This window comes from Columba livia, chromosome 2 (assembly GCF_036013475.1).
Source record: "Columba livia isolate bColLiv1 breed racing homer chromosome 2, bColLiv1.pat.W.v2, whole genome shotgun sequence".
Classification (NCBI taxonomy): domain Eukaryota; kingdom Metazoa; phylum Chordata; class Aves; order Columbiformes; family Columbidae; genus Columba; species Columba livia.
Genome location: NC_088603.1, coordinates 566,505 through 591,584, shown reverse-complemented (window position 1 = coordinate 591,584; position 25,080 = coordinate 566,505). Strand labels below are relative to the sequence as shown.

The window sequence follows — 25,080 nt, the reverse complement described above, 5'->3', positions numbered from 1 at the left end:
CCACCGGGCACCTGGCTCATCAGACCCGTCCCCTGCTGTCCCCCTGTCCCAGCACCCTGGGGAACAGGGCTCACGGGCCGTTCTCGGCAGCGCTGGCACGAGCCCCTGAGCCATTGCCGGCTGACTCAGCCGCCACCGCGGAAAGCAGAAGTTGCCCCCCCCGATCCCTGTCACCCTTTCCATCAGGGTCAGGCCACCAGCTTCCGGGTGCCGTGTGTCACCTGCTCAGGCGGGCCCAACACCGCAGCTCGCCTGCGCTGGCGCTGGCCCCCTGGCTCCGCGACGGCACCTGCCACAGCCTGGGGCCATGTGGCGGGAGCCCCGTTTTCGGGTGCTGGGCTGGCAGTGGCTCCCCCGTGCCGGCAGCTGGTGAGAGCGCGCTCGGGCCCTTCCCAGCCCGGCGTTCCCGAGAACAATCCCAGTGTGTTCCCGGGGCTCTAATCCCCGTGAGCTGCCAACGGGATTAAACCCAAAAAGCTGCTTAGGGCTGGCGAGCGCCTTCCCGCACCGGAGCGCCGGTACCTGCCGGCTGTGGTGGCCCAGCACCGTGTCACCGGGATGGGTGGGACGAGGACACTGTCCTGCCAGCTCAGCCCAGGTGTAACGCCGGAGAGGCCCCCACAGCGTGGCCGGGATGGCACGAGGGCGCTGGTGGCTCGACGCGCCGGCCCTTTGGGTGCGAGGGATGGGGTCCGTGCCTGGCGCAGCGGGGCAGTTTTGGCTGCTGGCCGCGGCCTGGCGGGCGCCCCGGGGCGCGGCGTGGCGGGTGGGCTGATCCGCGCTGCTGGGCTGGAATGTGGATGTGCTGGCTCCGGCCCCGCCGCAGAGCCGGGATCAGGGAGCAGCTGGAGCTGGGCAGTGCCAAACCCCAGAGACGGCGTGATCTGGTGCCGCTGCCGGGCTCAGGGAGCATCTGCCGAGGCCACGGCTCCTCGAGCCTGACCGTGGCCTGGGCACCGTGCTTGCATGGTGACGGTGACGAGGACGGGGATGGTGAGCCACCCATGTGAGACGCAGTCATCCATCACCACCCTCCCCGGTCCCACTGTCACGTGGGGCCACCTCCCGCGGCAATAAACCCGCACGCCGGTGCCGGAGGGGTCAGCCTAGTGCACGGGGAGCTGCCGAGGGGCAAGTGTGGGGCGAAGATGGCCGGTGGGCAGGTGTGGGGGGCGGGGATGGGGGTCCTGGGGGATCAGTCCCTGGGTGTGTCTGGGGGTGCACTCGAAGCCGGTGCCCCCCGCGGCCTGGCTCCCTGCCCACGCCCCGCGGCGCCGGCGCCTGCGCAGGGTCCCGCCCGGGGGGCTGGGGCTGGGCCCCCCGCTGCCCCGGCTCCGCTCCCTCCCGGCGTTTGTCTTGGCCCCTGCTCTCCCGCTCCCACCGGCCGCCAAGACAAACCAGCGCGGAGCCGGCGCTGCCCGCGGCCCCAGAGGCGCGAGGGAGGGGACGGCTGGCACCTGACCCCGCTCTGTCCCCAGGTTATGCTGCCCCGAGAGCGTCCCCTGAGCCCCCGCGAGAAGGAGAAGGGCTAAGGCAGCCGTGCCGGGGCGCGAGCCAGCACCATGACCCACTCCCCGGTGTCCTCTGAGATCCACCACATCGTCTCCTCCGCCTTCCAGAGCGTAAGTGCCACCGCGGGGTGGGCACGGCCTCGTGGCTGCGGGGGCCTGGGGAGCTGCGCCCACTGCCCAGCCGGGCAGGGTGCCATGGCATGGTTCTCCCACCGTGCTGCACTGCGGGCTGGGCCCCGTCGCGTGGCCGTGGGGCAGGGCTGTGGGTGCCGGTGGCACACTGTGGCACCTCCCTGCTGTGTGGCCGTGGGGCAGGGCTGTGGGTGCCAGTGGCACAGTGTGGCACCTGCCCATTGTGTGGCCGTGGGGCAGGGCCGTGCCCCACCGCAGCCAGCCCAGGGCAGGCTGAACCAACCACACCGGAGTGGCGGGTGCCCCTGCAGCAGGTGCTGCCAGGGCGCGTTGTGCCGGGGCCGCTGGCTCTGCCAGTGCCGCTCGCCTCCCCCGCTGTGCGCCGTGCCAGCGCCGCATGGCCCTCGTGGGGCTGCCCCGGATCGGAGTTAATGATTAACCCTTCACGTCGCGCTGCGCCACTGCGGTTTGGCAAGTCCCCGCTGCCACACACGTGACCGGGAATGGGACCTGCGGCCCCTTCCCGGCGGCGCTGCCACCCATGGATTTCCTGCTGGGCTCCCAGGTAAGCCGCGGCCTCGCCAGGGCTGCCGGGACCTTCCTGTCCCTGGCACTTGACCGAGGGCACCTGTCCCCACCTGTCCCGGGGGCTGAACTGGGCCTGGCAGAGCCGTGGGTGTCCCACGGGTGAGGGAGTGCGCCGGGGACACCGGGACACGGGGTATCGCCCTGAACAGGGCGCCGGCTCCGGAGCCGCTCAGCCCCACTGATCCCTGTGGTGTGGCACGTGTGGGGACGTGCGTGCTCAGTCACGCTGGGCAGGGGACAAGGCGGGTTTGGTGAGGGGTCTGGAGTGTCACCGCGGGCAGGGTCAGTGTGTGTGCCGGGGACCGGGCACAGGGATGCGCGGTGTGGCTACGGCACGGGCGGCAGATGCGGAGCCCGAGGTCACTTGGGCCTGGCAGGATCCTGGGAAGGGGCAGGGGGGCGGTGGGGCTGGGACGCGGCGCTTTGGGGTCGTGGGGCTGCGTCACCAGGTGCTGTGGGAGCGGCTGGAGAGGACGATGGAGCGGGGGTGTCCGGGGCTGCGGGCACAGGGCTGGGAGGGCCGGGGTGTCACGGGGATCACAGGGAGGGGATGTGGGGAGCGGGGGATGCGGGCGGAGGACGTGGCCTGACGCTGACGTCACGCGGTGGCCTCGGTGCGGGCTGTGAGGGGTCGCAGGTCCGCCTGTTCCCTGTCCCGCTCCGTGGTGCCGTGTCCCGGCAGGGCCCGGGGGCTCGGGGGTCACTGCGCGGTGGGGCGGGGGGACCACGGTCAGCCCAAGGACACAGCGCCTGGCACGGGATGTGCTGGGCTGGGGGCGGGGGGACAGGCAAGTGCCGTGGGGCAGCAACGCAGGGGCCGGGGTGTCCCTGGGGAGGCTGGCACCCCCATGCCGGTGCCTGGGGTGTCCTGGCAGGGACAGCGCCTGGGTGTCCCTGTCCCCACCCTGGCCCCTGCCGCGCCTGGGTGTCACTGTCCTGCTTGTGCCCTGGGGGTGATGGGGCAGGACTGTCCCTTGGCTGAGTGCCGTGGGCATCACCGAGGGGGGGAGCCGTGCGGTACGGGGGGCAGTGCAGCCCGGGGGTGTCGGTGCTGCCCGACCCGACCCACGCAGCACCGCGGGGGGGGTGTCGCACCGGGGGGGTCGTCATGCGGCCGCCAGCAGAGCCGGTGCGTTCCTGGGAAACGTGCATCGCCGGGGGGGATGCTGCGTGTGCCGGGGGGACCGTGCAGTGTCCGGGGGGGGCCGAGCAGTGTCCGGGGGGGGCTGTGCAGTGCCGGGGTGGGGGCTGTGCAGTGCCGGGGTGGGGGCTGTGCAGTGCCCAGGAGCGCCGTGCGGCGCCGGGGGGGCCGTGCAGTGCCGGGGGGGCGGGCCGTTACCGGCGGGTCGGTGCATCCCGGGAGCGTCGGTGCGGTGCTGCGGGCCGGTGCGTTTCGGGGGGGCCAGTGCGTTCCGGGGGGGCCGGGGCTCGGCCGGGGGGCCGGCGCAGCCCGATGCTGCGGGCGCAGCCGGTGCCCTCTGCGGGCCGCTGTCACCTTGAGGCGGGCGCCGGGCGGCTCCGTCAATATTTGGTGAGGCCGGGGAAGGAGCCGCCGCCCCCCGGCCCGCCGCCCCCCCCCGCCGCCCCCATCCCCGGCCGGGCCGCCCCGATAAAGCGCTGCGGGAGCTGCGGCGGGAGCGCGGCTCCGCCATGACTCAGGTAGGACCGGCCGGGCGGGGACGCGCCCCGCACCCCCGGCCCCGCGCCCCCGCGCCCCCTCCCTTCCCCGACCCCCTCCCTGCACCGCTGCGCCCCCGGCACCCCCAGCACCTGCAGTCCACCAGCCCAGCGACCCCCCCTTGCACCCCAGCACCCCCAGCTGGGACACAGTGCTGGGTTGGGAACAGCAGCAGGGACACCGCGGGGGCGGGGGCCGGGGACACGGCTGGGACATGGTCCCATGGTACAGCGAGGGGGGAGCGGGACCCTGGGGTACATGGGGGGCACAGCACTGGGGCACAGTACTGGGGGCACATGTGAGGGGGCACAGCACTGGGGCACAGTACTGGGGGCACATGTGAGGGGGCACAGCACCGGGTCATGGAACTGGGGGTACATGGGGGGCACAGCACCGGGACATGGAGCTGGGGTACATGGGGGGCACAGCACCGGGACATGGCACTGGGGTACATTGGGGACACAGCACTGGGGGAGGCGGGTCAGAGCTGCCCCGGGTACCGGGGCGCTGGGGTACCAAGCACATTTGGGGGCGCGGCACTGGAGCTCAGCATGGGGGCTGGGGGTGCAGGCTGCGCTGGGTGCCAATGGCGCGGTGGGTGCCAGCCGGGCACAACCAGGGTGCACGGCCCATGGTGCGGGTGGGTATGTCCCTTGGGCGCAGCACCTTTGGGACACCGTGGAGCCGCCGTGCGGGGCCGGTGGCGTGGCAGGTGGCGGTGCCGGCGGTGCCGGTGCCCGCTCAGCCCCAGTGCCGCCCGCAGCCCGAGCAGGAGGTGCCGGGCGCCGGCTCGCCCGCCTTCGGGGAGGAGGAGGAGGAGAAGGACCTGAACAAGGCGCTGGGCGTGGAGCGCTTCGAGGAGATCCTGAGCGACACGCACCCGCGCAATGCCGAGGAGGCCGGGCGCAGCTACGGCGAGGAGGACTTCGAGTGTGAGCGGGCGGGGGCGCGGGCGGGCAGGAACGGGCAGGAATGGGCAGCAGCAGGCAGGAACGGGCACAAGCGGGCAGGAGTGGGCAGGAGCAGGCAGGAACAGGCACAAGTGGGTAGGAATGGGCACAAGCAGGCAGGAACGGGCAAGAACGGGCACAAGTGGGCAGGAATGGGCACGAGTGGGCAAGAGCAGGCAACAGCAGGCAGGAACGGGCAGGAGTGGGCAGGAACAGGCACGAGCAGGCAGGAGTGGGCAGGAGCGGGCAAGAACGGGCACGAGCGGGCAGGAGCAGGCAGCAGCGGGCAGGAACGGGCACGAGTAGGCAGCAGCAGGCAAGAGCGGGCAGGAACAGGCAGCAGCAGGCAGGAACGGGCAGGGCACCAACCCTACCTGTCCCGCAGACCACCGCCAGTCGTCCCACCACATCCACCACCCGCTCTCCACACACCTGCCCCCCGACGTCCGCCGCAAGAAGGGGGTGCTGAAGAAAGGCAAGAAGCAGCGCCGCCGTGCCTCTGTCCCCGGAGAGACCCCCACCATCGAGGAGGCCGAAGAGGATGAGGACGAGGCGGGTGACACGGACACAGAGCGGTCGGCGGAGGAGCTCCGGCAGCCCGGCGCGGCCGAGGCCGTGCAGGTGAGGGCAGCGCCGGAGTCTCGTGAGAAAGAATGTGTGTGTGACGGGAGAAGAGCAGCCAGGTGCTGCGAGTGATCGCACAGCATTGCTGTCACCTTCACAAGTGCCCGAGTTTGTCTGGGGTGAAACAGCCTCAAGTTGCCCGGGGAGGGTGAGGTTGGATCTGGGAACAATTTCTTCCCCAAAGGGCTGTGGGGCATTGAACAGGCTGCCCAGGGCAGTGCTGGAGTCACCAGCCCTGGAGGGCTGGACAGACGGACATGAGGTTCTCAGGACATGGGGCAGTGCCGGGTGGGTTGTGGTTGGACTCCATGATATTGAGGGACTTTTCCAACCACAATGATCCTGTGATTCTCTGGGGGCTCTCAGGGCGGGTGGCTGGAGAGGACACGGGACACAGCTCCATCACAGCCCGATCCTCCCGTGCCCCGTCTCAGTTCTTCCTGCAGGAGGACGAGGTGACCGAGCGGCGGGCAGAGGAGCCCGTGGCCCCCCCGGCGCTGCCCGGCTCGCCCCCCGAGCCCCGCGGGTCCACGGCCCCCAGGGACGTGCGGACAGGCAGGTGAGCGGGGACGGGGACGGGCGGCGCCGGGGTCGCCCCCCATGGCTTGGATGGGGCTTTCAGGGCTGGGCAGCCCCCGGTGCCCCCCCGCAGGGCTGGGGGCTCGGGGGGCTCGGGTCTGATGGTGCTGCCTGCCCCGCAGCCCCGATGCGGAGGAGGGTGGTTTGGTGGAGGGGGCGGCCGCCGAGGCCGGCTCCCCCGGTCGCCCCGTGGCCAAGTCGCAGCCGGGGCACCGCAGCTACAACCTGCACGAGCGGCGGCGCATTGGCAGCATGACGGGCGCGGAGCAGGCCCGCTACCAGAAGATGCCGACGGACGAGTCGGAGGCGCAGACACTGGCCTCGGCCGACCTGGACTACATGAAGAGTTGAGTGCGGGGCACCCTGCCCCGGGGGCTGTGCTGGCCGTGGCATTGGCACAGCAGGAGCCGTGGCTGGTGGTGCCGGGGCCAGGGGTGCTGGGGCTGGCAGTGCCAGGACTGGCAGTGCTGGGTCACCCTGTGGTCACAGCCGGGCCGGGTGCCGGCTCTGGCCCTGCTCCAGGTGCTTGGTACAGCCACAGGGGATGTGTTCTGGGCACTGGGTACAGGCCAGGGCCACATCTGCTCGGAGCACGGCTGGAGCCGGTGCCCGTGTGGCTGGAGCGGTGGTGGTGCCGGTGCCTGCCCTGGGTGTTCATCAGCCCCTGGTGATCTGCAGGTTGGGGCCTCCCAGGGCGGGGGTGGCGCCTCGGGGTTCCCTGGGGTTCTGCCCTTGGCACGGGGACACGGGACCTGGTGCGAGGAGCCACCTCGGCTCCTCCTCACCGCCTGCAGCAGCAGTGACCGGGCGATGCCCCGGGTGCCGCGGCTCTCACCGGCGCACAGACCCCGTCGCCCCGCCGAGAGCCAGTGGGCCGTGACCGGGGACCCCGGGGCTGTGACCATCCATGCCCAGGGGTCCCGCTGCCCCGGCCAGGCCGCCAGCCCGCGGCTCCCCCAGCCCCCGGGCCAGGGTCCCCAGCTCAGCACACAGTGCCATTGCTGTCCCCGCGTCTCCCGCAGGTCACCGCTTCGAGGACGTGCCGGGGGTGCGCCGGCACCTGGTGCGCAAGAGCGCCAAGGCGCAGGTGGTGCACGTCAGCAAGGACCACAAGGAGCCCAGCACGCGGCAGCGCAAGCAGGACCGGCAGCCCCACGAGGTGGGGGGACGGGGCTGGGGGTCCCGGCACAGCGGAGGGGCTGGGGGCGGTGGGCGGGTGCGTGTCACACGCAGCCCCGTGGTGTGGGGCGTCCCGGTGCTGAGCCGGCCGTGCCGCAGGTGTTCGTGGAGCTGAACGAGCTGGTGGTGGACAAGAACCAGGAGCTGCAGTGGAAGGAGACGGCGCGCTGGATCAAGTTTGAGGAGGACGTGGAGGAGGAGACAGACCGCTGGGGCAAGCCGCACGTGGCCTCCCTGTCCTTCCGCAGCCTCCTGGAGCTGCGCAAGACCCTGGCGCACGGTAGGGACGCGGGGACAGCCCCGCGGGGCTGGGCAGGGGTCCCGGCCCCGCTCACCCCCCTCGCTCGCCCAGGGGCCGTGCTGCTGGACCTGGACCAGAAGACGCTGCCGGGGGTGGCTCACCAGGTGGTGGAGCAGATGGTGATCACTGACCAGATCCGGGCCGAGGACCGCGCCAACGTGCTGCGGGCGCTGCTGCTCAAGCACAGGTGAGTGCGGGATAGCAGCTGAGGACCCCTCACCGGGCTCTGCTCCCCCAGCCCCACACCGGGCTCTGCTCCCCAGCCCCACACCGGGCTCTGCTCCCCCAGCCCCACACCGGGCTCTGCTCCCCCAGCCCCACACCGGGCTCTGCTCCCCCAGCCCCACACCGGGCTCTGCTCCCCCAGCCCCACACCGGGCTCTGCTCCCCCAGCCCCACACCTGGCTCTGCTCCCCCAGCCCCACACTGGGCTCTGCTCCCCCAGCCCCACACCGGGCTCTGCTCCCCCAGCCCCGGGCTCTGCTCCCCCAGCCCCACACCTGGCTCTGCTCCCCCAGCCCCGGGCTCTGCTCCCCCAGCCCCACACCGGGCTCTGCTCCCCCAGCCCCGGGCTCTGCTCCCCCAGCCCCACACCTGGCTCTGCTCCCCCAGCCCCGGGCTCTGCTCCCCCAGCCCCACACCTGGCTCTGCTCCCCCAGCCCCGGGCTCTGCTCCCCCAGCCCCACACCTGGCTCTGCTCCCCCAGCCCCGGGCTCTGCTCCCCCAGCCCCGGGCTCTGCTCCCCCAGCCCCACACCTGGCTCTGCTCCCCCAGCCCCGGGCTCTGCTCCCCCAGCCCCACACCTGGCTCTGCTCCCCCAGCCCCGGGCTCTGCTCCCCCAGCCCCGGGCTCTGCTCCCCCAGCCCCACACCTGGCTCTGCTCCCCCAGCCCCACACCGGGCTCTGCTCCCCCAGCCCCGGGCTCTGCTCCCCCAGCCCCACACTGGGCTCTGCTCCCCCAGCCCCGGGCTGTGCTCCCGCAGCCGCAGGGCTGCCGGTGTGCAGCGCAGTGGTGGGGGTGGCCGTGCCGAGCTACCGGCCGCTCTCCCGGTGCCACCTCGGGCAGCCCCGGCTCTGTCCCGCAGCCACCCGAGCGACGAGAAGGATTTCTCCTTCCCGCGGAACATCTCTGCCGGCAGCCTGGGCTCGCTGCTCACGCACCACCACAGCACCAACCACGTGCCCGAGGGCGGCGAGCCGGCCGTCACCGACCCCCTCATCGCCGGCCACGCCGCGGAGCACGACACGCGGGTGGACGTGGAGCGGGAGGTGAGCACGGCTCCCGCCGCCGCCCTGGCCCCACCCTCTGCCCGCGCCTCCTCCCGCTCCTCGTCCTCGCCGGGGGCCCTGACCTGCCCGCTGTCCCGCAGAGGGAGGTCCTGACCCCCACCCTCCCGGCCGGCATCACCCGCTCCAAGTCCAAGCACGAGCTGAAGCTGCTGGAGAAGATCCCGGACAACGCCGAGGCCACCGTGGTGCTTGTGGGTACGGAGGGGTGGGGGCTGGGGATGGCGTGGGGGGCTCCCGCAGTGACCCCCGTGCCTCATGGTGGCCCCCTTGCCTCATGGTGACCCCCTTGCCTGGTGGTGACCCCTGTGGCTCATGGTGACCCCCGTGCCCTGTGGTGACCCCTGCACCCCCCACACCCCCCAGGCTGCGTGGAGTTCCTGGACCACCCCACCATGGCCTTTGTGCGGCTGCGGGAGGCGGTGGAGCTGGACTCGGTGCTGGAGGTGCCGGTGCCCGTGCGGTTCCTCTTCGTGCTGCTGGGCCCCAGCAGCACCCACATGGATTACCACGAGATCGGCCGCTCCATCTCCACCCTCATGTCGGACAAGGTGAGTGTCGCGGCGCTGCCGGCGCCGTGCCCCGCGGGGGTTGGTGACCCCGCCGGTGACCCCGCCGGTCCCGCCAGCAATTCCACGAGGCCGCGTACCTGGCCGACGACCGGCACGACCTCCTGACCGCCATCAACGAGTTCCTGGACTGCAGCGTGGTGCTGCCGCCCTCCGAGGTGCAGGGCGAGGAGCTGCTGCGCAGCGTTGCCCACTTCCAGCGCCAGATGCTGAAGAAGCGCGAGGAGCAGGAGCGGCGGGGGCTGCTGGAGCCCAAGTCCCCGGAGGAGAAAGGTGCGGGGGGCCACGGCCGGGGCGGGGCGCCGGGCTGGCGGGGTCTCACCGTCCGTCTGTCTGTCTGTCCGCGGCACAGCGCTGCTGAAGCTGAAGGTGGTGGAAGGGGAGGGCGAGGAGGAGGACGACGACCCGCTGCGGCGCACGGGCCGGCCCTTCGGGGGGCTGATCCGGGACGTGCGGCGCCGCTACCCCAAGTACCTGAGCGACTTCAGGGACGCGCTGAACCCCCAGTGCATCGCCGCCGTCATCTTCATCTACTTCGCCGCGCTGTCGCCGGCCATCACCTTTGGGGGGCTGCTGGGTGAGTGGGGGCTGCGGGAGGGAGCCACCAGGGCCACAGGATGCCGTGCCGCGGGATGCCGAGCCGCGGGATGCCGAGCCGCGGGATGCCGAGCCGCGGGATGCCGTGCCACGGGATGCCGAGCCGCGGGATGCAGAGCCGCGGGATGCAGAGCCCGTCCCGCCTGCAGGGGAGAAGACGCAGGACCTGATCGGGGTGTCGGAGCTGATCATCTCCACGGCGCTGCAGGGCGTGCTGTTCTGCCTGCTGGGTGCGCAGCCCCTGCTCGTCATCGGCTTCTCGGGGCCGCTGCTGGTGTTCGAGGAGGCGTTCTTCACGGTGAGCGCGGGGAGCCGGCCGTGCCGCTCAGAGCCCCCACCCCGCTCCCGCGGGGCTGCCTGCCCAGCGCGCGGCCTCTGCCCCCTGTGACACCTGTCTGTGCCCATGTCCCTCTGTCTGTGCGTCCGTCCATCTGTCTGTCTGTGCCCATGTCCCTCTGTCTGTGCGTCCGTCCATCTATCTGTCTGTGCCCATGTCCCTCTGTCTGTGCGTCTGTCCATCTGTCTATCTGTCTGTGCCTCTGTCCCTCTGTCTGTGCATCCGTCCATCTGTCTATCTGTCTGTGCCTCTGTCCCTCTGTCTGTGCGTCCATCCGTCTATCTGTCTGTGCCTCTGTCCCTCTGTTTGTGTGTGCGTCCATCTGTCCATCACTCTGTGCCTCTGTCTGTCCCTCTGTCGATCTGTGCCCCTGTCCCTCTGTCTGTGCCTCTGTCTGTCCATCCATCTGTGCCCCTGTCCCTCCGTCTGTGCCCCTGTCCCTCTGTCTGGTCCTCTGTCCGTCTGTCCGCATGGCCCGGCAGTTCTGCACGTCCAATGACCTGGAGTACCTGGTGGGGCGCGTCTGGATCGGCTTCTGGCTCATCCTCATCGTGCTGGTCATGGTGGCCTTCGAGGGCAGCTTCCTGGTGCGCTTCGTGTCCCGCTTCACCCAGGAGATCTTCGCCTTCCTCATCTCCCTCATCTTCATCTACGAGACCTTCTCCAAGCTGGCCAAGGTGAGCGGGGGGCGGGGGGCCGGGGGGGGCCGGCAGGACCGGGCTGAGCCCCGCGCTGCCGCAGATCTTCCAGGAGCACCCGCTGCACGGCTGCCTGCGCGCCAACGGCACGGCCGGCACGGAGGCGGCGTGGAGGAACGGCAGCACGGCCCCGGCCAACGGCACGGCCGCCCGCGCCGCGGCCAAGGTCACGGGGCAGCCCAACACGGCGCTGCTGTCGCTGGTGCTCATGGCCGGCACCTTCTTCATCGCCTTCTTCCTGCGCAAGTTCAAGAACAGCCGGTTCTTCCCCGGACGGGTGCGTGGGGCAGGCGGGACGGCGGCGCGGGGCCCGGGTGAGCCCAGCTTTGGGGGGCGGGCCGGGGGGGCGGGCCGGGGCTGGGCTGACCCCGCTCTCCCCCCAGATCCGGCGGCTCATCGGGGACTTCGGGGTGCCCATCGCCATCCTGGTGATGGTGCTGGTGGACTACGGCATCCAGGACACGTACACGCAGGTCAGCACCCCCCGCCCTCCCCAGGGGCTCCGGTCCCGCTCCCCATCCCGCTGCGGGTCAGCGCGTCCCCGCGCCTGTGGCACCGTCTGCTCTGCCAGTGCTGCCACCGCTTCGCCAGGAGCCCTTTGGGTCTCCTGGGGCTGCCCCCGCCCCGTGTCACCCTCGCTCTGCGGAGCTGTGTGCCGGGGGGCAGAGCCGGTGCCCCCCACAGCATTGCTCGCCCCCTCCCACAGAAGCTGAGCGTGCCCAGCGGGTTCTCGGTGACGGCGCCGGACAAGCGCGGCTGGGTGATCAACCCCCTGGGCGAGCAGAGCGACTTCCCCGTCTGGATGATGGTGGCCAGCGGCCTCCCTGCCATCCTCGTCTTCATCCTCATCTTCATGGAGACGCAGATCACCACGTGAGCGAGGGGCACACGGGCGCAGGGGGTGCCGACCCGTGCTGTGCCGACCCGTGCCGACCGTGTGCCCCCGTGCCCAGGCTGATCATCAGCAAGAAGGAGCGGATGCTGCAGAAGGGCTCCGGGTTCCACCTTGACCTCCTGCTCATCGTGGCCATGGGCGGCTTCTTCGCGCTGTTCGGGCTGCCGTGGCTGGCGGCGGCCACAGTGCGCTCGGTCACGCACGCCAACGCCCTCACCGTCATGAGCAAGGCTGTGGCGCCCGGGGACAAGCCCAAGATCCAGGAGGTGAAGGAGCAGCGCGTCACTGGGCTGCTGGTGGCCGTGCTGGTCGGTAGGTGCAGCCGCGCTCCATCCTGGGAGGGTGAGGAGGGGGGACCCGCAGGAGCTGGGCTGCCCCAATCCCCGGCGGAATGGCGCGTCCATCCTGTCCCACGTGGGCAGTGGTGACACAGGACCCTCCCCACGCCCCGGGTGACGGGGCAGGGGGTGCTGTGGCCCAGCTGGGGCCCCGTCCCCACGCCGACGCGCTCCGCCAGGCCTGTCCATCGTCATCGGGGACCTGCTGCGGCAGATCCCGCTGGCCGTGCTCTTCGGGATCTTCCTCTACATGGGCGTCACCTCCCTCAACGGCATCCAGTTCTACGAGCGGCTGCAGCTGCTGCTCATGCCCCCCAAGCACCACCCCGACGTCCCCTACGTCAAAAAGGTTGGGGGGGCCCTGGGGTGGGGCAGCAGGCTGGGGCACCCTCAGGCGTGGGGCACTGGGGTGGCTGTGGGACAGAGATGCCGGGACCCCAGCCCTGCCAGGGTCTGTCGGCCCTGGGACCGTGGGGTGGGGTGGGGGCAGCACCGTGGGGTGGGGGCAGCACTGCTGTGTGGGATGGGGGGGCAGCACCATTGTGTGGGGTGGGGGCTGCAGGGCTGGTGTCCCCACGCTGGCGCTGTCCCCACGCCGGCGCTGTCCCCGCAGGTGCGGACGCTGCGCATGCACCTGTTCACGGCGCTGCAGCTGGCGTGCCTGGCCGTGCTCTGGGCCGTCATGTCCACCGTGGCCTCGCTGGCCTTCCCCTTCATCCTCATCCTCACCGTGCCGCTCCGCATGTGCCTGCTCAGCCGCATCTTCACGGACCGCGAGATGAAGTGTGTAAGTACCCGCCCCCGCCCGGCGTCCCGGTGCCGGTGCCCGGCCGTGCCGGCGCTCAGCCGCTGTGCCGCAGCTGGACGCGGACGAGGCCGAGCCCATCCTGGACGAGCGGGAAGGCGTGGACGAGTACAACGAGATGCCGATGCCGGTGTGACCGTGTGCCAGCGCCGCGGCGCAGTGGGGACGGCCGGGCAGCCCCGTCCCCGCGCCTGCGGGCGGGACACCTGCCAAAGAGACACCAGCGCCCAGCCTGGCGCCCGGGACCCCCGGCCCTCCCGTGCGGTACAGGGGCCCCCGGGCCCGTCCTGACCGGGGCGAGGGGCAGAGCCCCCGGTCGCCCCCCGGCAGAGCGGCAGGTCCTGCCCGCCCAGCCCCCCCAGACAATCAGGTGTTTCCTAAATCTGACCCTGTTTAATTTAACATAAGTTAAACGGCAATAAACAGCTTCATGAGGAGCAGGGGGGGCGGGGGCAGCAGCACCCTGCACCCCGGGGGCTGCACCGGCCTGTCCCCCAGGGCTGAGGGGCCGGGGTCACCGTGTGCCGGGGTCACCATGTGCCGGGGGGCCGGGGGCTGCTCGCCGGCGCTGCCTTGTACGAATAAAGCGACAGGACTTTGCACACTTTTAACCAGTTTTATTGTAAAGTCGACCCGCTGCCCCAGCCCCCCTGTGCAAACTGCCGCACCCCCAGACCCTGCGGGGCCGGGGCCAGGCCCAGCCCTCCCTCCCTCCCGGCAGCGGTGGGGACACAGGGACACCCCCCAGTGCCACCCACAGCGACGCCGGGGCCGGGGGACCCCCCCAGCAGCACAGCCCCACAGCTCCCCCTCGCACCAGCCGTCACCCCTTCCCCCGTCACACAATAAATACCTCACGCCCCCCAGCCCCGAGCGGGTGCCCACGGCCCAGCCCCACGGCCCAGCCCCACAGCCCGGGCCGGGGGCAGCTCCGTGCGCCCCGCTCCATCCCCTGCCCGGGTCGGGCGTCCGTCCCTCAGAAGCGCAGCTCCCTCAGCTTCTGCCGCAGGTAGTGCTTGGCCTCCTCGATGCCACTCACCTTCTCCAGCTCCGTGTAGGGCAGCTGCACGGACAGACAGGCAGACGTCAGGGCAGATCTGCCGTGGCCACCCGTCCCACCCGTGCCTCCAGCACCGCCCCGCTGCTGCCGGGGACAGCCCCACGGCGAGGGGCAGGACGGCGCGGTCCAGCCGGGGGCTCCGGAGGGGCAGACGAGCCCCTGCGCCGTGTCCCCCGACCCCGGGAGCTGGTCCCCTCCAGCTCAGCCCCAGCGCCGGGGCCCCTCTGCTCCAGCCTCACCGCGACCCTGAGCCCATCACCAACACCACGTGGCATGAAGAGCCAAACCCGGCCCCGTCCCACGCCGGGGGGGCAGAGGTGACCTGTGCCCAGGCCCTGTCCCTCCCCTCAGCACCTCGGGGACAGCCCAGCTGGCACTTTTCTACTAGCACCTGCTCTCTAGAAACAGCCGAGGCTGGAGCAGCTCTGCCATGGGGCAGCCGGAGAGAGCCGGGGCGTGCGGCTGGGCAAGAGACGCTCCGGGAGACCTGAGTGCGGCCTTTCCGTGCTTGGGAACAATGGGGACAGACTTTGAGCAGGGCCTGTTGTGACAGGACAAGGGTGATGGTTTAAACTGAAGGAGGGAGATTCAGGCTGGACATGAGGAAGGAATTGTTGCCCTGAGGGTGGTGAGAGCCTGGCCCAGGTACCCAGAGAGGTGGTGGATGAACCATCCCTGAGACATCCCAGGCCAGGCTGGACGGGGTCTGAGCACCCTGAGCTGGTGACGATGTCCCTGTCATGGCAGGGGGAACTGGGGGGCTGGGAAGGTCCCTCCCACACCAACCTCTGTGGTTCCCCGACCCGGCCGTGTCTCCGCAGCGCCGGCTGTGCCGGAAGGAGCCGGCTCTGCTGGCAGGAGCCCCGTTCAGCGACAGTGACAAACCCGCAGTGACACCTGCGCAGCCCGGCCTGGCACGGTCACACAGGCGCACCCGCGGCTGCCAGACACGGCAACACCACGGCCAGCGGAGCCTTAAATTAACTGCAAGGAGGGTTGAGCTGCCGGGTCAACGAGCTGCGAACAGCCGCGCGGCGTCCAGCTGGAGCGGGACCGCGGCACCGGGCCAACTCCGGGCAGTGCCTCGTCAGCGGCCGGCATGGCGGGACCAGCGCACACGGTGGGGCTGCGGGCAGCGTGGCACGGGGCTGACACCGGACACCGTGCTGCCCTTCAGAGGGACACAGCAGCAGGAACGTCCCCAGGGAAGGGCCACGTCCTGCGCCGGGGCAGGGACAACCCCGCACACCAGCACCGGCACAAAGGGACGGTGGGTCCCAAGAGACACACTGAACCGTGGCCACCAGCATGTGAAGGGCCACCAGCATCCTGGTGGCACCAGGAATACCGAGAGCAGCAGGAGGGAGCCAAACAAACGGGCTGTGACGGGCTGGAGGGGCAGGGAGGGGCCACCGAGGTGACCCGAGGCCGGGGCTGGCGCGGGAGAGCAGGGCAGGGCAGAGCCCGCCCGCCAGCGGGGCGCAGAGGCGGCTGCAGAGCGGCTGGAGACCCCGTGGGACAAGGAGCCCGTGGCAAAGCCGAGGGGCGACGGGTACGAGGGACGGCTGGGGACACTGCGACCGGACACAAAGGGGAAACCCTCCCCAGTGAGAAGAATCGGCCACTGGAATCATCTCCCCCGGGCAGGGTGGGTTCCCCAGGGACACCCGGAGCGAGCGGCGCTGGGCTCTGAACAGACAGGGACACACACAGCGTGTCACTGGACATGGCCCTGGCAGTGGCTCTGGGTGACCAGGGGGACGGGACAGTCCCCAGAGGCCCCACCAGCCCCAACTGCCCTGCGGCTCCGCACGGTGTTGAAAGAGGAAACAAACCTCCCACCAGAAGCAGAACAACAGAGCAGCACGGCCCCCGCCCCGGCACGGCCCCCACCCCGGCACGGCCCCCACCCCGGCACGGCCCCCCGCCCCGGCATGGCCCCCCTCCCCGGCACGGCCCCCCTCCCAGCCCGCCCGGCTCCCCAGAGCCTGCGCCGGGGCCACCTGAGCAGCCCTGACCCGCAGGCCCAGCAGTGACAGTCACCCGGGCTGTCTGGGGACAGGGCACGGAGCCCTGGCCGGGCCGGGCGCGGGGAGGGACGGTCCCCAGCGCAGGTGCACTGGGCGCAGGGCGGGCAGGCCGGGGTGGCTGTTGGACGCGGAGGCACAGAGCCAGGAGTAGAGGCGGCTGTGCCGAACATCCTCAGCCCAGGGCACGCCGGAGCCCAGGCACACAGCCAGAGCCGCGCTGCGGACCCCTCCTCGTGCCACCAGCTGCTGTGTCCCACTAGCGTCTGGGGACACGGCCGGCCCTGGGCAGCGTCCCCAAGGCCAGCTTCGGCAGAGCCGGGCACGGCACAGCAGGGGACGGCAGCGGGATGCCCGTGGCAGAGCCGGGCGCGCGGCACAGCAGGGGACGGCAGCGGGATGGCCGTGGCAGAGCCGGGCGCGGAACAGCAGGGGACGGCAGCGGGATGGCCGTGGCAGAGCCAGGCGCGGCACAGCAGGGGACGGCAGCGGGATGGCCGTGGCAGAGCCGGGCGCACGGCACAGCAGGGGACGGCAGCGGGATGGCCGTGGCAGAGCCAGGCGCGGCACAGCAGGGGACAGCAGCGGGATGGCCATGGCAGAGCCAGGCGCGGCACAGCAGGGGACGGCAGCGGGATGCCCGTGGCAGAGCCGGGCGTGGCACAGCAGGGGAGGGCAGCGGGATGGCCGTGGCAAACACGGCCGGTCACAGGACCGCGCGGCTCTGCACAAACACGGGCTGCCGAGCCACCACCGCCAGCAGTTATGAAACGAGGAGGAGCTTGGCGCTGGCACGCCGTGCCGCCAGCAGCAGGGACGTAAGGAGCTTTCCAAAATGGTTATGAGTCTGCTTGCTGGATCTGCGACTGTAATCCAGGTGACCTCTGAAGTGGCGCAGTAAACAGGGCCAAGAGGCCACGTTTCTGGGTTGTTTTCCACAGAAAGATCTATCCTCAAGCTAAGAATCACCCCGCAAACAGTCTCACAGAAGCTGCACACCTTAAAACAACATCTGAAGTTTCCCAAGAAACCTCAAGCCAATTGCGCAGGCGGTGAAGCCCCGAGGGCTCCTCCGCTGGCAGCTCTCACCGCAGCCCAGCCAGAGCCTGCACCGGAGCAGCCAGGGCTCCAAAACAGGCTCTGGAGGGACCTCGGCTCCCTCGCCCGCACCGGCACAGGGCACGCGGCAGCGCTGACGGCCAAGATTACGGTGTGGGTGTCACCCTGAGCTACAGCCCCCACCATTTCCACCCTGCGGCCGACGCCGCTGCTGTGCCTGCCGGGCCCGGGAGGAGCAGGCGCCGCCGTCCCTCCCGCCTGCAACGGGGATCCCGGCAGCTGGGGGACGGGGACAGCAGCGGCTGTGCCCTGGCCTGCACCAGCGCACCGGGGCTGGTATTGCCCACCAGCCGCCCGGAAAAACTCCTGGGCTGGGGAGGGCAAGAAGGAGCTGTGAGGACGAGGTGCCATAAGCAGTGCCACGGCCGCCCGCCCCCCAGCCCTGGCACGGCAGCTCCGCAGCCACGGCATGTCACGGGCTCTGCCGCGGAGCAGCCCCTTACCTGCACCAGGGAGTAGCCCAGCAGCCGCAGGTGCCGGTCCCGCATGGCTCGCGAGCCCACCAGGATGTCAGAGTTCTGGCAATAGTGCCACTTGTCATTGACCGACAGCACCACCCTGCAGGGACAGAGGGACAGCGTCACAGACCCCGCCGGCAGCGGCGTCACCCGCGGCGGGACAGCGGCAGATCGCGGGGAGCACCCCCAGCCACGCCCTGAGGGACGGTGGGGACAGTGGGGACGGGGACCGGCTTGGTACCTCTGGATCTCTTCGGCTCCCTGCAGCCCCTCTCCCGGCCCCCGCTTGGGGCTGGGCCGGCACGGCGAGGGTGGGGGGCCGGTGGCCTCGCTGGCGGGGGGGCTCCTCTCCCCCGGCTCCTCCGGCACAGCCTGCCCCCCCTGGAAGCACTTGGGGTCGTGTCCGGGAGCCTTCTCCTCCTCCTCCTCCTCCTCCTCCAGGATCTTGCTGATGGGGAACTGGAAGAGCGTGGCGGCGGAGCTGCGGCGGGGGGAGCAGTCGGGGGTGCCGGCGGGCGCGGGGAGGCCCTCGGCGGGGCTGCCCTGGCTCTCCAGGGCCGGCTCCTTGCCCAGCCCGCAGTAATAGTCCGAGGGGGGCTGGTAGCAGGGCCCCCCCGGCGCCGGGCAGAGCGCGGGCAGGAACCGCCCGGCCAGGCCGCTCTCCCGGGGGCTGCCCGGCGCCTCCGCGGCAAAGGGGGCAAAGTCCTGCAAGTCCGAGGTGAGCGCCAGGACGCTGGAGCGCAGGGCGGCGGCGCCGGGGGCCGCGGTGTGGGTGGGGGGGGCCTTGGCGGCCGCGGGGACGCGGGACAGCGGCAGCACGGTGCCCGAGCGGTTGATCCACAGCAGGAAGTCTGCGGAGAGAACACGGGTCAGAGCCGGCCCTGAGACCCCCGGTGACGGGACACCGGCTCGGGGACCCCACGTGCCCCGAGGGGACGGTGAGGGCCAGGGCAGCAGACGGGGCACGCAGGGATACCCCTGTCAAAGCCACCAGCTCGGTGAGCTCCGTCCTCGAGCACCGGGGACGCGGTGGCACGGGGAAGGTGGTGACAAGGCAGCAAATCCAGTTCTGCCCTCAATAACCCCCGCCCGCCGCCCCCGCGCTGCCAGGCAGCTGCAGGGCTCCTGCCGCCCCAGAGCCCCCGCCCCCAGCACCCCGCGCAGGGCCGCCTGACCTGTGCAGTAGCCGGGGGGCAGCACCTCGTCCTGCCGGTAGCACTCCTCCCCCACCAGCTGCCGCAGCGCCTCGGCCACCAGCCCCTTGTAGCTGCGGGAAAGGGGGTCAGAGGAGGCAGCGGGGACCCGCGCCGCCCCCCGCGTCCTCCCCCTGCAAACAGCTGCACAGGGCTGTGGGGCCCTGGGAGCCAGGAGAGCCCTGAGCCGTGGGGCAAGGGGGGGACACGCTCGGCTCATTCGGCAGAAAAGCTCCCAATGTTGCTGCCCCACACACGTTCTCCTGCCCGGATAGGGCTGTTGGGCACTGGAACAGGCTGCCCAGGGCAGTGGGCATTGGACAGACGGACAGGACATTCTCAGGGACACAGGTCAGTCTCTGGGCTGGGGGAATGGTTGGACTCGATGACCTCGAGGGGCTCTTCTACCCTAAATGGCTCTACAATTCTCACTGCTCCTCTACAGGCTTCGGAGCTCGGGTTACGGATGTTAATGAAGTCTGCAAAGCACGCACACAGAACTTGTTGCTTGAGGAACAGCTCCTCCCCAAAACCCCCACGGCAGCACTTCCACAGTGTGTTTCCAGCAGTTCCACAGCAGGTGTTTCCACGTACGAGTACTTCCAAAGGGACTTCCTTCACCTTCCCCCAGCGCCACCCTCGCTGGGACCCCCAGAGCAGGGTGACAACCCGCGCCCCCGCATGCCCGCCCGGCCCCCGGCGCTCACCTGTACTTCCTGTTGGCCTCGTCGGCCGTCAGCGCGTGCTCGAACATGAGGACGCGGTAGCGCGGGTCGAGGCGGGGGCCGCTGTACTCGCGGAACTCCAGCTCCACCGCCGCGTCCAGCAGCGACAGGTACCGGCGCACGATCAGCGCATAGGGGCTGCCTGCGGGGCACGGCCGGCTCAGCCGCGGCACCGACCCGCGAGCCGGCCCTGGGGAGCGGGCTCGGTCCCACGCTCCCAAACCCACCCCACATCCAACAGCCCCGACGTACTCATGACGTTGGTGATGAAGGCCGGGGAGAAGACTTGGTGCAGGACAGTCTGGGGGAAGTGGCTGAGCTGGAACATGGACATGAGGATGTTGACGGTGGCCAGGGGCGAGCTGCCAGCCTTCTGCTCCAGGATGGCCTCCAGCTTGGGGAACAGCTCGCTGTGGTTGGACGGGCGGTAATTCATGCGGCTGAAGGGAAACACCAGCTTCTGGATCACCTGTGGCAGGAGAGGGGACCCAGGATCACAGAACAGTTCGGGTTGAAGGGACCTCCCCAGCCCCCAGTGCCCCCCCTGCCGTGACAGGGACATCGTCACCAGCTCAGGGTGCTCAGAGCCCGTCCAGCCTGGCCTGGGATGTCTCAGGGATGGTTCATCCACCACCTCTCTGGGTACCTGGGCCAGGCTCCCACCACCCTCAGGGCAACAATTCCTTCCTCATGTCCAGCCTGAATCTCCCTCCTTTAGTTTAACCCATCACCCCTTGTCCTGTCACAACAGGCCCTGCTCAAAGTCTGTCCCATCTTTCTCATGGCCCCTTTTAAGCACAGAAAGGCCACACTAAGGTCTCCTGGAGCTTCTCTTCTCCAGCTGCACCCCCAGCTCTCTCCCCTGTCCCCAGCAGAGCTGTTCCAGCCTCGGGTCATTCCTGGGGCTGCTCTGGCCCCTCTCCAGCAGCTCCACGTGTGTCCTGTCAGGGACCCAGCGCTGGGCCGGGCAGCAGGACACGGCACAGGACAGCACCCAGCACCGGGCTCTGAGCACCGTACGGAGCAGGGCACAGGGCAGGGACGTGGTGCCCCCGGCACCGGCACAGCCCCAGGCACACCAGGGACACTGACCTTGCTATCGAGCTGCTCCCCGCGCTTCAGCAGGAAGTTTGCGATGGTGTCGAGCAGCCGCGGCTCTCGCAGCCGGTGCCGGGCCACGTACTTGGCGATGAGGGCCATGGTGTAGGGGGTCAGGTTCTCCGCCTTCCTGGGGAGCCACTCTGCAGAGCAAACACAGCGGGTGGTGTCGGGGGCCACGGGCCCAGCCGCAGCCCTCCAGCAGCCCGGGCAGGGGCGGCAGCACAGGCAGGGACCGCGGGAGCACTCCTCAAACCTGGCGCCTGCCAAAACCCACCACGTTACCGGGCCGGTGAGAGGCAGGTTCCCACCGCCTGCACCCGGAGGAACCGCGGGAATGTGCACAGAGCGGGGGCCCCTCTGTGGAACCCCTGGAACCAGCCTGCTCCCCACCTGGGGCGTGAGGTCAGCCCGGGGGACAGCGACAACCTGACCATGGTGCAGAGCATCCCCTGCTCCCACCTCTGCTGCCACCAACCGCCACACACTGCAAGGCCCCAGCTCACAGCCCCAGGGGTCCCTCACAGCCCCCAACTGGTCCCTCACAGCCCCCAACCGGTCCCTCACAGCCCCCAACCGGTCCCTCACAGCCCCCAACCGGTCCCTCACAGCCCCGGGGGTCCCTCACAGCCCCGGGGGTCCCTCACAGCCCCCAACCGGTCCCTCACAGCCCCCAACCGGTCCCTCACAGCCCCTAGACCCCACAGGCGGCCCAGGGTGCAGAGACAACCCCGCGCCCTCTGCTGCGGGCACACCTGGGACCCCCGCCGAGCTGTCCCCATCCCCGCCACACCTGCCATGCTGCGGATGAATCGCTCCTGGCGGTTCTCGTAGAAGAGCTGGGAGCTGAAGATGGCCTCCAGGGCCTTGTTGTTGGCCTCCTGGGCGCACAGGGCCAGCATCTCGTCCAGGAGGGCCAGCTCGTGCTCCCGCATGGCGCTGACCTGCCCCAGCGTGTGCCGCACCAGCCGCAGGATCTTGCGGTTGTTGACGAGCTGCTGGTCGGAGGCGGCGTGTCCCTGCAGCGCCTGCGCGCGCAGCCGGTAGTAGGAGAGCAGCAGGAAGAGCGTCTGCGGGTGCCGCTCGCGGTCCAGGTGCCGCTCCAGGCTGCTGAGGCAGGACTCGACCAGCGGGTGCGGGCTGGACGGGTGCAGCCGCATCACGCTGCTGAACACCATCGACACGTCCTTCTGGTTGAAGCGGCCCAGGCGGCTGCGGGACTCGTCCTCCAGCACCCGCACCAGCGCGGACTCCCCGGGCAGCCCTGCGGGGAAGGGGTTAGGGACACCCGAACCGCCGGCACCACCGCCCCGCGGCTCCAGCGCACGCGGGAGGGCGGATGTGCGGTGCTGGCTGGCGAGCAACCAAAGCGAAGGGTTTGGCAGAGGCTGATGGGAACATCGGCACATCAGCACCGCGGAACAAGTCACGGAGGGCCCTGGGACCGTCCCCCCACCCCAGGACCGCAGGAGCCCTCCAGGCCGCCCGCAAGAGCAAGGTGACTTCTAAAGCCTCAGACTTCCCAAAGATAAACAAAGCACCTGGAAAAGTACTTCAAACAAAGCTCCGGCTCCAAAGCAAACGAGATGCCAGCACGTTACAAAATCAAAGCTCTCCGCGCACAACGGCAATTAATCCCTGCACGCTCCCAGCCTTGTCCCGTCTCCCAGTTCAGCTTTAGCTGTTCAGACCCAGCTCCTGGGGAACCGCTTCCCACACCTCTCGTTACCAGCCACGGTCAGAGCGGGGCCGGGCGCACAGCGCGGCTCCGGCAAGAGCCAAAGGGCGCCCATGTGCCAGGAGGGACGTCTGCCGGCGGCACAGGCAGCACCGTGCCCGGGCCCCGCAGCCGGGACAGCGTTTGGCAAGGTTTACCACAGCCCACGGCCCAGTCGTGTTTCATCCCTCGTCAAACACGGCTCAGGAGGTGGAAACGGGGAACTGGACGGAGCAGCTGCTCTGCTCCTCAACAAGGCCTCAACCAGGCGCGTTCCCACTGTACCAAGGGGCAGCTTGGGGCGGTGCGGGCCGGGGAGCGGCTCTGCAGCGGGAGCCAGGGCCAGCAAATGCACCCACACCGGACACGGGGCCGCAGAACCGTCCCCCCGCACAGCACCTCCGGTCCCTGCTCCGACACGCAGCCCGACCCGCCCGCACCAGCAAAACAGCCACCGGGGCAGCAGGGGCTGCCGGACACGGAGCACCGGGCACCCCCAGACATGTCCCCTCCTTGCGGGCACCCCCAGACGTGTCCCCTGCTCGCAGGTGGCAGAACCGCAGGGTTCCAGCCCGGCAGAGCAGCCCCCGGGACACGGCCCAGCAGCTGCTGCTGTGCAGGACTCAACCCGGCTGAGCCCTCCCGGCAAACATCAGACGCTCAGCGACCGAGGGCTCAGGGCTTGCAGGGGTTCAGCCGACACCTCACACCTCACACCTTGCTGACTTTCAGGGACTGGAACAGAACCTGGGGAGCGGTTTGTCCTGACGGCGTGGGCAGCGCTGGCACCGCCACGCCAGGCACCGCAGCGGCTGAGCCCTGGGGCAGCCTGTCCCCGAGCACCGCCCGGCCTCGGGGGGACACCGCTGTGCGGCCACACACATCCACACGCGAGCCCAGACACGGCTCCTGTTCAGTGTGCATCCCAGAACCCCAGAGTGTCAGGGTTGAAGGGCCCTGGCAAGCTCATCCAGTGCAATCCCCCATGGAGCAGGAACACCCAGATGAGGTTACACAGGAAGGTGTCCAGGCGGGTTGGAATGTCTGCACAGAAGGAGACTCCACAACCCCCTGGGCAGCCTGGGCCAGGCTCTGCCACCCTCACCCCAAACAAGTTGCTTCTCATATTCAAGTGGAACCTCCTGTGTTCCAGTTTGCACCACTGCCCCTTGTCCTGTCCCCGGTTGTACCCTCGCAGGGCAGTCGGAGCGACACGCTCCCCCGTGCCCCCGACGCCGCGCCCCGCGGCAGCCCCGGCACTCACCCAGCGCGGCCGCGGCGTACAGGCAGTTGACGATGCTGAAGTTATCGAACTTGGAGCAGCCGCTGATGATGGCCTGGCAGAGCGCCTGGAACTCGGGCTGCTCCAGCACGGGGCCGGGCGCGCGGCCGTCCGCGGCGCCGGCGGCCGGGCCCTGCGGCAGCAGCTGGCCCAGCTTGTGCAGCGCGATGGGGTAGTGGCTGGCGGACACCTTGCCCGGGTTCTGCGTGACCCAGCGCAGCACCTCCCCCACGCTGCGCGAGCGCTCGATCAGCCGCTTCATGGTGAAGAAGGTGTCGTAGCTCATCTTCTCGTGGATGAAGCTCCAGCTCCTCCTCTTGCCGTGCCCGCGGGCCCGCCCGCCGTCCGGGGCCCATGGCGGCAGCAGCCCCGGCGCGTAGGGCTCGAGCGGCAGCAGCACGGCCCGCGGCTTGGCCTTGCCCGCGCAGCAGCAGGCGGGGAACATCCCGGGGCCGCGGCGCTCAGGGGCGGGCGGGCCCGGCGGGGCGCGGGGCCGGCTCAGGGCGCGCAGCCATGGCCGCAGGCGCAGCATGGCCGGGGCTCGGCGGGGCGGGCGGCGGCCGAGCGGCGGGAGACCCTGCGGGGACAGCGCGGTGAGGACGCGGGCGCCCGGCCCGCGGGGAGCGCCGGCAGCGGGACCCCGGCCCGCCCCGAGCAGCCCCGCACTCACCCCGCCCGGCACCGGGACCCTGGCCCGCCCCGAGCAGCCCCGCACTCATCCCGCCCGGCACCGGGACCCCGGCCCGCCCCGAGCAGCCCCGCACTCATCCCGCCCGGCACCGGGAGCGCGGTCCGCCCCGATCCCGCCCGGCACCGGGACCCCGGCCCGCCCCGAGCAGCCCCGCACTCATCCCGCCCGGCACCGGGAGCGCGGCCCGCCCCTAACCCGGCCCGCCCCGCACTCATCCCGCCCGGCACCGGGACCCCGGCCCGCCCCGGGCAGCCCCGCACTCATCCCGCCCGGCACCGGGACCCCGGCCCGCCGCGCCCCCCAGTGATCCCGCCCGCTCCCGGGACCCCCGCGCCGGGCTGGGCCGCACCGCGATCGCGACCCCCGGCCCACCCGGAGCCCCTCCCCGGGGCCGCCGTGCCCAGCCCGCCCCCGGCCCCGCTGCCCGGCCCTACATGGCGCTGGCGGCCGCTGGACCCGCCGCCGCCCCGGCCGCTCAGCAGCTCCCGGACACCGAGTCCGCCATCTTCCCGTCAGCCCCCGCAGCGCCGGGGAGCCCACGGCCCCGCCCCCCGCCAGGCCCACACTTCCGGGGGCGGAGCCAGGCGCGCGGGCTCCCGCAGTGTGCGTAGCGACGCATGTGCGGCCGCCCCGAAGCCTCCA

The 25,080-nt window shown here is 71.0% G+C and overlaps 2 protein-coding genes across 11 annotated transcripts in view; one reads left to right on the top strand and one right to left on the bottom strand.

Annotated features, from left to right (window-relative positions):
• Positions 1-13,675, top strand: part of SLC4A2 (solute carrier family 4 member 2) — an 18,573-nt gene extending 4,898 nt beyond the window's left edge. For 4 of the 8 annotated variants that reach the window (XM_065054886.1, XM_065054887.1, XM_065054888.1 and 1 more), the window contains 22 exons: positions 1,479-1,622; positions 4,673-4,841; positions 5,245-5,480; positions 5,918-6,042; positions 6,185-6,408; positions 7,085-7,221; positions 7,341-7,521; positions 7,594-7,729; positions 8,628-8,811; positions 8,913-9,027; positions 9,196-9,380; positions 9,458-9,671; positions 9,751-9,975; positions 10,145-10,293; positions 10,815-11,009; positions 11,074-11,307; positions 11,414-11,503; positions 11,737-11,903; positions 11,984-12,237; positions 12,443-12,612; positions 12,877-13,050; positions 13,124-13,675. In XM_065054886.1, coding sequence (XP_064910958.1) covers positions 1,563-1,622; positions 4,673-4,841; positions 5,245-5,480; positions 5,918-6,042; positions 6,185-6,408; positions 7,085-7,221; positions 7,341-7,521; positions 7,594-7,729; positions 8,628-8,811; positions 8,913-9,027; positions 9,196-9,380; positions 9,458-9,671; positions 9,751-9,975; positions 10,145-10,293; positions 10,815-11,009; positions 11,074-11,307; positions 11,414-11,503; positions 11,737-11,903; positions 11,984-12,237; positions 12,443-12,612; positions 12,877-13,050; positions 13,124-13,204 — 3,705 coding nt within the window. In that variant the 5' untranslated portion in view covers positions 1,479-1,562 and the 3' untranslated portion in view covers positions 13,205-13,675. Of the gene's footprint in view, positions 1-1,478; positions 1,623-3,492; positions 3,891-3,928; positions 4,842-5,244; positions 5,481-5,917; positions 6,043-6,184; positions 6,409-7,084; positions 7,222-7,340; positions 7,522-7,593; positions 7,730-8,627; positions 8,812-8,912; positions 9,028-9,195; positions 9,381-9,457; positions 9,672-9,750; positions 9,976-10,144; positions 10,294-10,814; positions 11,010-11,073; positions 11,345-11,413; positions 11,504-11,736; positions 11,904-11,983; positions 12,238-12,442; positions 12,613-12,876; positions 13,051-13,123 lie in introns of those variants that run through there. The other 4 variants (XM_065054890.1, XM_065054884.1, XM_065054883.1 and 1 more) reach the window with 4 other exon arrangements.
• Positions 13,671-25,080, bottom strand: FASTK (Fas activated serine/threonine kinase). 3 transcript variants are annotated; one of them, XM_065054953.1, is made up of 10 exons: positions 24,873-25,080; positions 23,730-24,324; positions 21,542-22,012; positions 20,743-21,011; positions 19,903-20,119; positions 19,633-19,792; positions 18,908-18,999; positions 17,974-18,583; positions 17,718-17,832; positions 13,671-14,131 (listed from the first exon to the last, which is right to left on the bottom strand). In XM_065054953.1, the coding sequence occupies exons 2-10, from the start codon at positions 24,277-24,279 to the stop codon at positions 14,045-14,047; spliced, it is 2,571 nt and encodes an 856-aa protein (XP_064911025.1). In that variant the 5' UTR covers positions 24,280-24,324; positions 24,873-25,080; the 3' UTR covers positions 13,671-14,044. The 3 variants fall into 3 exon arrangements, 2 of the variants coding, with proteins under 2 accessions (XP_064911025.1, XP_064911026.1); XM_065054954.1 differs by having other exon boundaries at positions 20,743-20,891; XR_010470834.1 differs by lacking the exon at positions 18,908-18,999.